The sequence below is a fragment of the Neopelma chrysocephalum genome, unplaced genomic scaffold, assembly GCF_003984885.1.
Source record: "Neopelma chrysocephalum unplaced genomic scaffold, ASM398488v2 Primary Assembly neopelma1_361, whole genome shotgun sequence".
NCBI classification, from domain to species: domain Eukaryota; kingdom Metazoa; phylum Chordata; class Aves; order Passeriformes; family Pipridae; genus Neopelma; species Neopelma chrysocephalum.
Window position 1 is genome coordinate 1,271,798 of NW_020898025.1, and position 12,060 is coordinate 1,283,857.

At 51.9% G+C, this 12,060-nt stretch overlaps 1 protein-coding gene across 2 annotated transcripts in view; it reads left to right on the forward strand.

The window, feature by feature from the left end:
• The first annotated feature begins 4,904 nt into the window (after window positions 1-4,904).
• Window positions 4,905-12,060, forward strand: part of WDTC1 (WD and tetratricopeptide repeats 1) — a 26,392-nt gene continuing 19,236 nt past the window's right edge. Inside the window, exons 1-2 of one of the 2 annotated variants that reach the window (XM_027705942.1) lie at window positions 4,905-5,029; window positions 10,655-10,802. In XM_027705942.1, the coding sequence (XP_027561743.1) occupies window positions 10,695-10,802 (108 nt within the window). In that variant the 5' untranslated portion in view covers window positions 4,905-5,029; window positions 10,655-10,694. Of the gene's footprint in view, window positions 5,030-5,741; window positions 6,133-10,654; window positions 10,803-12,060 lie in introns of those variants that run through there. The other variant, XM_027705943.1, reaches the window with a different exon arrangement.

Consider the following 12,060-nt stretch of genomic DNA (forward strand, 5'->3'; position numbering starts at 1 on the left):
TGGGGGTCAGGAATGGGGAGAGGGGATTTGGGGGTGTCAGTGGGAGAGGGAGGGAAAGGGAAAGGGAAAGGAAAAGGGGTCCGTGGATGGGGGTGCAAAGGGAAGGGAGTGAGAAGTGGGGCACAGGGAAAAGGGGGCTTGGGGGAGCAGGAATGGGGAGAGGGGGAGTTGGGGTGCTGATGGGAGAGGGAACGAAAGGGAGAAGGGGTGCACAGAGGGGGGTGCAAAGGGGAGGGCAGGGGGGAGTGTGGGTGCCTGGAGGTGAGGGGGTGCAGTGCAAAGTGGGGAGCAGAGAAATGGGAGGGAGCTAAGGCAAGGCTGGCACCGGGAGGGGAAAGGCAAGAAGGGATGCAGAGAGATGATGGGGGTGCAGGAATCAAAGGCACCCCAATGCAAGGGCGGGGAGGTGCCAAAGGAAAGAAGGAAAACGGGATCTGCGAGCAGGTACCTGCTGCTGGAAGGGAGCAGAGAGGTGACACAGCACTGCACCGTGCCCAGCAGTGTGTGGGTGGCAGGGAGATGGAGGGCTGCAGAGCCCAGGCACCTTGTGGGGAGTCAGACGGGGTTTGTGGGGCTGGCAGAGCACCTTGGCCTGTCAGGAAGAGCCCAGCAGCCACCTCCGTGTTTGCTCCTTGAAGAGGCACAGCCGTGGTCTGCGTATCACTGGGAGCAGGAGAGCTGCGGGGCGGTGGGGCTTGTGGGACACGGAGGGGTCTGATGGGCATTGGCTGCTATTCTGGCCCAGCATGGAGCTGTAACCCCATCTGTGCTCGCTGGTATGGCCGTGCCCTTCGGCCCGGTCACCAGCCGAGTCTGAGTCACCAGGAAATCTGATAAGGCTCCAATAAAACCACTGGAGTAGCATTGAGGGGGGGTTGCTTGGCACTGTGTGGCCGGACTCAGCCACCCTGATTTCTTGGCTCTGCTCCCGACATCCTGAGTATCATATGTGTGTGTGATTAGAACAGTCCGGACCAGCGGGAGTTTTGACCTGGTTTAGCTAAACTTCAGGAGCTAAGGGGCCTTTTGGTAAAGATGCAGCCCCTAGTCCTTGTGGGGCACTGTGTGGGGAAGGCACGGGCTCTTTTTCCATGACATGTGGCAGCTAAACCTCGAGCTTTGCATCGGTTACATTCTTAATTTAAGATGGCATCAGTTCCCAGAGCACTGGTGCTTGGAAGGCTGCAGGGAATGCAGCCCTTCCCGGCAGGCAGGAGGGGAGCCCAGCAGCCCCTGCTGCAGCTCCTCGGTGGAAATCATCCCCAAACAGTGACCCATCAATTAAAGCGAATCGTCAGCCCCAGCAGGAACCAGCTAGGTGTGTCAATTCCTCTCTTCCGCTTGGTTATGTGCTGGATATTCAAATTAATCTGTTTTAGCAATTAGACAAGAAATCCTGAAGCGTTTCTCCTTTTGAAAGGGCTTAGTCATAACTGGGTGAGAAGCCTGAGCTGAGGCGATGCGGTTGGTACACCTTGGGTTGAGGCAGGACTGTGCACTGGCAGCGAGAGACTCGCTGAGGCAAAAACCCGGGGGCTGGTTTGCTTTCAGAAACAGTTCCTGGAAGCTAAAACAGGTACAATGTTCCCATGAAATAACTGGGTCAGGTTTTTCTACCTCCTTGTGCCTGGATCAGTCAGCAGCCAGGGTGGGCAGGGCTGGATCGTTCGGTACGTGGCTGTTGTGCGTTTGCCAGAGGGGGATGAAGCGTCAAATGAAGTCCTTGCTGCTTTGGTAGCAGGTTCCCAACTGGCTGGAGACTGTTGAACTCTGCAAAAAATTCTGGTTGGTGCAGATTCTTGACAAGGAGGAAGAATTTCCATCGCTGGAGGTGTCCAAGGCCAGGTTGGACAGGGCTTGGAACAAGCTGGTCTAGTGGAAGGTGTCCCTGGATAGTCTTTACAGACCATCCAGCCCAAACCATTCTGTGATTCTGATTCTATATTCCTGCTTCCTTCGGATCAGGAGATGAAAACCTGGAGATACCCAGTTAAACCTGTGTTGCCAAGTTAATCCATCAGCACTGCAGCGCTCTGACAGTGGCAAATACCCCCATGAGAGCCTTGGGCCTGGACCTGCCTTGGGGCTTCATCAGTTCTTTGTGTCTTCTTTGTGTTAGGAGAGGACTCCGGTTACCTTCAGCTTGTCCTGGCCCAGCTGAGGTGCTCAGAGTGACTCCTGGGACACTGTCCTTGCATTGGGAAGGAATGTAATTAGAATTAAGCTCCTTAGCCTGGGAAGGGCACAGGGTGTAAAATTGAACTTTATGTGTTGTGGGTTTTTTACACGGAATTTTCTTTTCTTTTTTTTTTCCCTGCGTGTAGTACAGATTGACAATAGCAAAGGAGACAGATTTATTGCAAGTGTTAAAAATGCCTTCTGAATTAAATTATTTTCCTTCAAACATTGTAAAAAGGGGCAAGGCCATCTCTCAGGCAGTTTTATTCCTTGCTCCCTGTAACTTTCTTTAAAACCCATGCCCTGTTCCATGAGGATACTTCCCCAGGTGCAGGAGCTGAGGTGCTGGGAGAACACCTTTTTTCCATTCCCCAGCCTTGAAACTGCAGCAGGAAGCTTCAGCTCTGACATCCAGAACCAGCAAGTCCTCCTTGTCTCCAGCCCTGTTATTCCTGTCTGTCACCAGCTTGAAAAAAAATCAGGCTCCTGCGCCCCAATTTTCTCTCCATCAGCAAGAAAAACTTCCATGTCAAGGGCATCCAAAGCCTGCCTGATTTTCTCTGTGGAGCTTTAGATGCCCATGGGGATGGTATCTGAGAAAAGAAGATAAAACCCTTTTGTAAGGATGGTGGTGATGGATCCCAATTATTATTTGTTTAATTAAAAGACTCTGGACCGATGCAGAGGCAACAATTAACAATTATCCTCTGTAAAGAACTTTGACAACAGCTGAATAAGTTAATGGGTTACGAGATGGAGACAAATCGTTGCAGCTCTGTCATTTATGAGGGTGGAGGTGTAAGGGAAAGTCCTCAGGTTTCCACATACTGTCTGATTTAAGGGGCTTTTCCTCCTTCTGTTGGAATAAGCAAGTAGCAATTTTCTTCTGTCGTGCAGCTGGGATTATCTGGGAGCCAGGGAATTAAGATCTAAATGAAAATTTATACTATTCATTACACTTTATTAATAGACTTCGGGGATGTTTAATTGTGGAAATAAATTATAGAGGGATGAATTGGTAAGTTTTGATTCGTTTTACACACACCCCCTTTTTGGGAGGGTTCGTTAAGATAATTGGGACTAGAGGGGACACCAGGCTTGCCTTCATCCCAGGCCCGTCCCCACAGTCCGCAGGGCCAGCAAAGGACAAGGCAAAGGGAAGGGTTTTGCAAACACTGCCACCCCCTGGCTCTTCCCACAGGAGTTTTATTTTCCAGAAAAACCCGAGCTTTGTGTTGCCTGGGTGAGCTGCTTCTCACACCCTTCCCTTCAACAAGGTGTGCTGGAAAGAGCAAGCGCTGGGATGGGTTTTTCCGCAGGGACTTGGTCACAACTCGCTTCCTGTGGAGAGGTCAGAGAATCACAGAATATCCTGAGGAGGCCACTGAGATGATCAGAGGGATGGAGCAGTTTTGCTGTGAGGAAAGGCTGAGAGAACTGGGATTGTTCAGCCTGGAGAAGACTTCAGGGTGACCTAATTGTGGCCTTTCAGTACCTGAAGGGAGCTGACAGGAGAGATAGAGACAATTGACAAGGGACTGGAGTGACAGAACAAGGGGGAATGGCTTCAAACTAAAAGGTTTAGATTAGATTTTAGGAAAAAATTCTTCCCTGTGAGGGTGGGGAGGCCCTGGCACAGGTTGCCCAGAGAAGCTGTGGCTGCCCCTGGATCCCTGGAAGTGTCCAAGGCCAGGCTGGACGGGGCTTGGAGCAACCTGGGCTAGTGGAAGGTGTCCCTGCTCATGGCAGGGGGTGGAACTGGATATTCTTTAACATCCCTTCCAACCCGAACTGCTTTGGGATTGTATGATTCTCCTGACCTGAAAGGGACCCACAGGGATCATCCAAGTCCAACTCCTGGCCCTGCACAGACACCCCAACAATCCCTGAGAGCATTGTCCAAATTTTCCTGGAGCTCTGGCAGCCTTGGGGCTGTGCCCACTGCCCTGGGGAGCCTGGTCAGTGCCAACCACCCTCTGGGGGAAGAACGTTTCCCTGATATCCAACCTGACCCTGCCCTGACACAGCTTCCTGGGTCCTGTCCCTGCTCACACAGAGCAGAGATCGGAGCTGCCCCTCGGGAGGAATAGAACCATGGAATGGTTTGGGCTGGAAGGGACCTTAAAGCTCATCTCATTCTACCCCCTGCCACGGGCACGGACACCTTCCACTAGCCCAGGTTGCTCCAAGCCCCGTCCAAGCTGGCCTTGGACACTTACAGGGATGGGGCAGCTGCAGACCCCAATGAGGTTTCCCTTCAGCCTCCTGGACAAATCGAGTGATCTCAGCCTATGGCTTCCCCTCCAGACCCTTCACCACTCTCGCAGCCGAGTCCACACCTCGAGCTGCCCGTGATGCTGAGAGCCCAGGCTTGGGGAAGGGGAGGGGGAGTTATGGCGGCCATCACTCCTCGACTACAACTCCCAGCAGCCCCTTCGCGCCGCCGCGCTCCCGCCCCCTCACACCGATTGGCACATCCCTCAGGAAGCGCTCTCTCCCTCCCCATTGGCTCAGCGAGCTGTCAATCCCGGCTCGGCGGCGCGCAGCGAACGGTGCGCTATTCACGAACAGCACTTACGCCGTTTGCGCAGCGGCCGGGGCGTGGCGCCGCGTGGGGGGCGGTTGCGCAGTTGGCGTGGCGCATGCGCGGTACGCGGCGGCGGGGTTGGGGGGGGCGCAGCGGAGCCCCGGACAGCTGGCGGGGGTAAACAGGGCCGGGGGCGGGGGGCACGGCCGGGGGGCCCTCGGGCACCCCCTGCGCTCCGTCCCGTCCCGTCCCGCTCGGGCCCGCATGGATGGAGCCTCGCCGCTGCCCGCTGCCCGCCGCGTTCGCGCCCGGGAGGCCTGACAGGTAACGGCCCCCCCTGCCCCCCTCCCGCGGGCCGGAGGGGCCCCCCCACCCTGTCAGCCGCCCCCTCCTGTATCCCCTTCCCTGTCAGCCACCCCCTCTCTGTGCCCCCTTCCTTGTCGTCTGTCCCCGCTATGCCCTCTTCCCTCTGAGCTACAGCCCTCATAGCCCCTTCCTTGTCAGTCGCCCCCCCTCCGTGCTCCCTTCCCTGTCATCCATCCCTGCCGTGCCCCCTTCCCTCTGAGCTACACCCCCCATAGCCCCTTCCCTGTCAGCCACACCCCTGTGCCCCCTTCCCTCTAAGCTACAGCCCCCATACCCCCTTCCCTGTCAGCAGCCCCCCCTACCCTGTCAGCCACACCCCTGTAGCCCCATTTCTCTGAGCTGCACCCCCCCATACCCCTTCCCTGTCAGCTGTATCTCCTTCCCTGTCAGCTACAACCCCCGTGCCCTCTGCCCTGTCAGTGGCACCCCCTTCCCACTGCCCCCTGCGCCCTCTTCTACCCGCCCTGTACCCTCTTCCCTCTGAGCTATTCCCCCCCCTTCCCCCTTCCCTGTCTGCCACACCCCCTGTGTCCCCTTGTCTGTCAGCTGCCCCCCTGTGCCCCCTCCCTGTCAGCTTTCCCTGCTCTCCCTTTCCTGACGTTTCCCCCCCACCCCTGTCTTTCCCATCAGTTACCCCACCCCAGGCTCTGTCATGTGCCCCCCTGTCTCCCCCCAGGTGTTACCTCCCTTCTCTTTGCCAGGAGCAAACCAGTCCCAGTTTTCTCCAGCCCCTCATCCCCGTTTTCCCCAGACCCTCTTCCTGCCCTCTCCCCCCCATTCCTGCATCCTCTGGCAGGTACCCAGCCCCTGCAAGGTGCAGCCCCTGCTTTTTGGCTTCCCTTTCCCCCTCCTACACCAGGCACTGCCCTGTCCTCACCTTCCTCTCCCCTTTCCTAGCTGTGACCCTGCCCTGCTCCCTCCTCTGCTCGCCATCCCCTCTCTAAACCCTTCACAGAACCTTTCCCTGCCCCTGGTGGGGGTCCTGCAGCCCCTTTCCCTGGAAGGGGGATCAGCCTTTCCTCCTCTGCCAGCTGAACTCCTTCCTGGAGCTACTGGGCCCTGTGGGTCTGGGCATTGGGATGTTGCTTGTGCTGGGTGAGGTGTTGTCTGGCATCTTCCTGTTACCCCAGTGGATGTGTGAGCTGGGGGATGAAGGGAGAAGGTAGGATTCCAGTTGGAGGGCTGAGCTGGAAGCACTGTATGACTCTGGGCTGTCCAAGTTTCCCTGACAGTCCCCTCGTGCTGAGTCTGTCAGGGCTCAGATCCCACTTCTCCTCACTCTCTCCATGTTCCATGTCCATCTGTCCTGGGGACCTCCTGGCAACTCCTTTAGCTGGAGCAAAATCTTCTTTTAGCAAGATATTTGCTGCTAACCAGGTCATTCCCTCTTGGTTTTCCAGGTTTCTTAAAAAAAAAATATAAATGTACCTATTTCCATGTATTTTAATTTGATCCGTGACCTCTTGGGAAGTCAAGGTAAAGAGGGCAGGGAAATAAGTTGTGAGGATAAAGAAGCTGCCTGAGTTGCATCCTGACTGGTGTTTGGATGGGTGAAATAATTTGTAGATGCTGAAGGGAAGGGTCTTGGGGATGTTCCTTGGGGCTGAGCCGTGTATCCGCAGGGCTCGTGGTGTGCAGAGTGCTGCTTATTCCCAGTGACCTTGAGAAACTTGGGCACATCCACACAGTTAGGAATTGGATTGCTTGCGTAAAGCTGCTCATTTCAGGGGTCCTGGTGCTTTGTGGGGTTTCTTGGGGTGGATGGAGCTTTTCCAAAGGGTGCTGGTGCCCAGGCTGGGGCTCTGACTCCCTCCTCTGCAGGGCAGGTCTGTGTCAGGATGTCGCTGTGGGGCTGAGGGAGGTGGGGGCTGTTCAGGTGCTTCCATGACAGGGAAATACAATCCAGCAAAGGAGCAATCCCCCAAATCCGACCTGCATTGGGATAACTTGGTATTAAATCAATGGAATTATTTGTGTTATCACTGTCAAGGTTTTGTTTCCAGACTTTGAGTGAGTGTTTTGGGAAAATTGGAATCCTGTTACTCCCCTTCCTCCTCATGCCCTGGAGCACCCTCTGGAAGTGTACTTTCCCAGGAGCTTAAGGGGCTTTTAAATTGCTGTCAGTGTAAACACAGCCTGCCAGGTTTGGAGCCCACAGCCTGCAGAAATCTGTGGCTTGTTAATTTTTGACTGCGAATTTAAAGGCCAAGTGTTGCGAAAGTGCTTTTTGTGCCTTTGGAGTTTAGTGTTGCAGGAGCAGGAGAGTCCAGGAGGGAACTGCAGGTGGGCTGGTGCTCTGTGTGCTCCAGGTGGAGTTTAAGAAGAGGCTGTTGCCATGGGTGAGGTGACAGCTGTAACTAGATCCCAAGTTTTTAGTCCTGTCTGTGGTGTCCCGGGGCAGGTTTGGAGCAGTGAGGGATGAGGGAAGGTTGTCCTTGCCTGGAATTGAAGTGTGATGGAGAAACTCGCTCCAGTGTCATCTTATAAATGACCCAACAAGGTCACAATCACAGGATCATGGAATGGTTTGAGTTGGAAGGGACCTTAAAGATCATCCTGTTCCGATGGCAGGGACACATTCCACTGTCCCAGGTAGCTCCAAACCCTGTCCAGCCTGGCCTTGGGCACTTCCAGGGATGGGAAGGGATGGGATCATCTCTGACGTGTAGCCAAAGTGAAGCTGCTTGTGGAGTCATCCCTGGTAGCACTAGTGCAGACTCATCCTACATTGTCCTTGTCTCTGGGACTTATTCCTCTCATTCCACCACGATTTGGTTGTACAGGGTTAGTGAAAAGCCAGAGAAGTGCAAGGATGGGATAGAACAGAATTTGCACAGTGGTTTTGCCAGAAGAGGAACATCCTTTACTGATTTCCGTGCCTTTGGTGGTGACAAAGACTCTCTGAAGGGGCTTCATGTTTGGAAGCCTTTATGTGGCTAAGAAATTGGGAGACAGGGTTTATTTTTGTCTAATTATTTATTATATATATTTTTCAGGGGACCCACAAATCTTAGGGGATTCTCTGTTTTATTCCAGGGTCAGTTTGTAACTGGAGAGTGGATCTGCCTGTACAGTGGTGGGGTCAGTAGTCTTTAGTGTTAACAGCACTTAATATTTATTTAATTAAGTTATTATGTATTTAGTTAGTTAATAGTCAAGAATGAGGTAGCTATTATATTCATGGTGAATGTGAGTCTGGGATTGTGACCAGTTGTGACTAATGCTCAAAATCTGACCCAGAATGAGAATCTGGGACTTCTTAATTCTTTGTCTGTGATCCCATGATAATTTAAAGGTTGCCTAAGCCTTTGTAGCTGTGGAATACCTGTTGAGCAACAAAAAAAAAAAAGCAATGTGAAAGCAAGAAAGGCTCTTGGAGTGTTCTGGCCGAGCATAGACACATGTTCTGGGAGACCTTTGAGCATTTTACAACACCCAGTTGCCAAACCAAGCCCTTTCTAGGAAAGAGAGACACCTCAGGCTCCTGCATTCCTGTTTGACTGTGGGTTTTTTCCTAAGCCTGTCACCCAAAGGGCTGATTTCACGGATAATTTTCCTGACCTGTATCTTTTAAGGAATAAAGTTGTGTTGATCTCCTGAGAGCTGAGGAACAACGTTCTGTTGGGGACACCTCTGAGTGACAGTGACCTGTCCAGAGAGTTGGGAAGCTCCACAACACGTCTTTAATCCTAAAAACACTCCCAGAAATAGCCAACTCCTGTGTTTTGTGTCCCCTGGTCAGTGTGGGTGTCAGAGTTCCAGAAGGGAGAAAATGCTGGGACAAAGGAGGCTCTGTTGAAAATCAAGGCAATTTGAGTCTCTCTTATATGGACTGGCAGGTTTTGGGGGGTTTGAATCTTCCTTCTCTCCATTCATACAGTGGATTTATAGTGTATTAATGGTTTTGCATTGATTTATTTGGCTCTAAACTGGCTTCTTGGTGTGGGTTATTTCAGTCTGTATAGGGGAGATCTGGATCTTTCTGTGGACGTGCATTTTTCCACGTGTGTCCTTGAGGTTGTTTGGTGCTGTTTGAATGAAAAGGAGCTGATTGGAAATTAGCCATAATTGGACAGAGAAAATGTGACAGATTTTTTTGTAGGGCTCTTAAGAGAGCAGTGGGGTTTTTTTGTCCTTTGGGAGGTGAGAGCCTGCCTGGCCCTGGCATGGTGTGGGTCCTTTTGGGGTTCTAAGCTCAAAATTAAACTGCTCTCAAAGAGGGAGACAAGAAATCTGCCTGTCAGGGAAGAAGAGGACAAACCTGGATGCTGCTTGGAGAGAGGAGACTGTAGACATAATCTGGGAATGTTGCAGGGAAGCACTTGGAAGAGTGGAAAGCTGCAGACAAGACTGAGGCCCTGAGATCTGCTGGAATATTGTCCCTCGTGTCTCTTGAGGATGTACTTTGGGTTAATGGATCATTTGTTTCCATGGAAAAAGTTGTTTAGCTGGCATCAGTGGCTGGTCACAGGTTCCTGTGGACAAGGGCTGGGTGAGGGCGGGTGGCTGGTGTGGTTAAAATTCCCTGTGAGGAGGAGGAGGAGGAGGAGTGGAGCACTGGGATATAATCTTAGAGGTAAGAAGATCTTGGGTTTTGTCCAGTGAGCAGCAGCCCCTCACCTGAGGGGTGAACTGCTGAGGCATCACAGAACGATGGCATCTGCCCTGTTGCAGCTCTGGATGGAGAAACTTGCTGTATCCTGGAGGATTTGTTTAAGGAGGCTAATCCATGGGGATCCAGCCCAGGAGAAGGGCAGGTGGAGGCTTGCTAGCTGGAAAAGGTGTCTGGAGAAGCTGGAGGAGAGGAATGGCAGATACCATTGATCCTGCACGTGTGGTGTGTCCAAACCTGGAGCTGCTTTTTGAGGCAGCAGTGCTCCCTCTCCCTGCAGAGCTCAGCACACGGGGCTGTCTGGAAACCCCATCCTCTGGGATGTCTCCAGCAATGGGGATTATTTAGCCCAGCTGGCAGCTTTGTGTGGATCTGGCCTTGGACACGAGTAGTGAGGGGTCTGTCCTGACTCCCTGTGTTTCACAGAGTCACTGAGGTCACCTCTTGCTGAGGTAATTGGGTGTTCAGTTGACCAACCATCACCTGATGGTTGGCTGTTGTGATTTCTAGGAATGTTTATACCCTTTTGGTTGTTCTAATTTGGTTTTGCTGATAATTAAATGTAATAAAAGAGAGAGAAGAGGTGGCCAAACCCATCGATACTGTGTTTATTCACAATATGAGTCTTGTTGATTGTAGAGCTTGGGAAACATGACATTGGACATGAGTGGACATGGAATGGTGGGAGGGGAAACTGTGGGACAGGACACTGCCCAAGGTCTTTGCTGGCATAGAAACATGGATTTTCTAGACTTGTTTAGTCCTGGGATTCTGTTCGTTGTGAATTCCTCCACAGACTGGGGATGGCCTCAAGTCAGGCATTGTTCCTTCCTAAAGTTTCTTCAGGAGCCTTTATACCCAACTTTTCAGTTCTTACCCACTGCTGTTTTTGGAAAATAAAGCTTGACATTGTCTGAGTGGCCTAATATGGTGTGTGCCTGCCTGTGTCCCCTCCCTGTGCTGTCCTGCAGGTAACTGAATGCCCTCAGCGTGGATCTTGGCTCGGTTGGAATGCTTGGATGCACAGCAGCTCTTCCCATAGCTTCTTTTCGTCTGCCCCATTACAAGAAGATGGCAAAAGCCAACATTACCAGAGACATCATCCACAGACAGATCAAGGTACGTGTTGGGTGGAGGGAGATGGAGAATCAGCATTTGTGCTGGATTGGGAAATACTCATGGTGGTGCCTTTACTTTGGAAAAGATCTCTTGTAGATAAGCTCCACGAGAAGCTTAAGAGAACAAACACATAGGACCTATCACTGTCCTTAATGAGGAGCTGGGGTGATGTGTGGCATGGCAGGAATACAGTTCCTCTCCCTGTGCTAGTTTGCCATCAGCAGGTCTGTTCCTTTTGAGGGAAATACAGCTGCTTGTGTTTGGGCACCACAAAGGCCCCTTAGCCAGCTTCCCTCTCTCCTCTCTGTGTTCTCCCCGTGTGATCTTGCCATCAGAGATATTTCTGACTGTAGTGGAGCTAATGATCTCTGTGGCAGCCTCTCTCTGTCTCCTCTTCTTTAGAGAGTGGTGTGTTGCTTCCTTTGTGTAGGGGAAAAAGCTGCTGCAGTGGTTGGATCAGTCATCTGATGGTTGCATTTGTGGAATATCAACGTGAAAGGACTGGCTGCAGCAGACACAATAGGCAATTATTGCTTGGACTCAGAGGCCTGAAATCATTTGCAGCTCTGCTGGTAATCAGCATTCAGGAAAGGGGTCTGTGAGTAGCCAGAATAAGGAACTGGAAGTGCTCACTTTGCAGTTTGGTACCAAACTTTGTGTTCCGAGCTTGTAATTTAATCCATGTGCAAAGATTTGTTTTGCTGCCCTAACAAGGAGAGGCTGGTTCTGTGGTTAGAGCCTTAGCCTGGGACTGTCTCATACTGTCTGCTCTGTCAGACTTCGATATGTGACCTTGGGAAGGTTGCTAAGTCTGACAGTTCCTTGTAGGGAAAGCAAAATCCTACTCCACAGCTCTCACAAAGCCACTGAGGCTGCAGCAGCACAGGAATTACACCTGCAGCACCTTGCACTGGGCCCAGCAGGGCCTTAGGAATGCTCTCCACAAAAATACATCAGGGGGTTTGAAGTTTGTCATGGAAGCTCCTACAAAAAGCCTGGTTTGTTTTCCCTCCAACGCTTTCATGTCTGTCTCCATTTTGTTTTCAAATAGCTTTTGGAGTGTGTGGAGTTCATTACTGAACGTTGGGCTGGGAAGGGAATTCAGCAGTTCTGTGTCTGCTCTGGGACTGCTGACATGTTCCAAGCCCCATCAGTGTGATGTTTTTTTGAACCCCATCAGTGTGATGTTTTTTTGAGCCCCATCAGTGTGATTTGTTTTTTTGAGCCCCATCAGTGTGATTTTTTTGTTTTTTTGAGC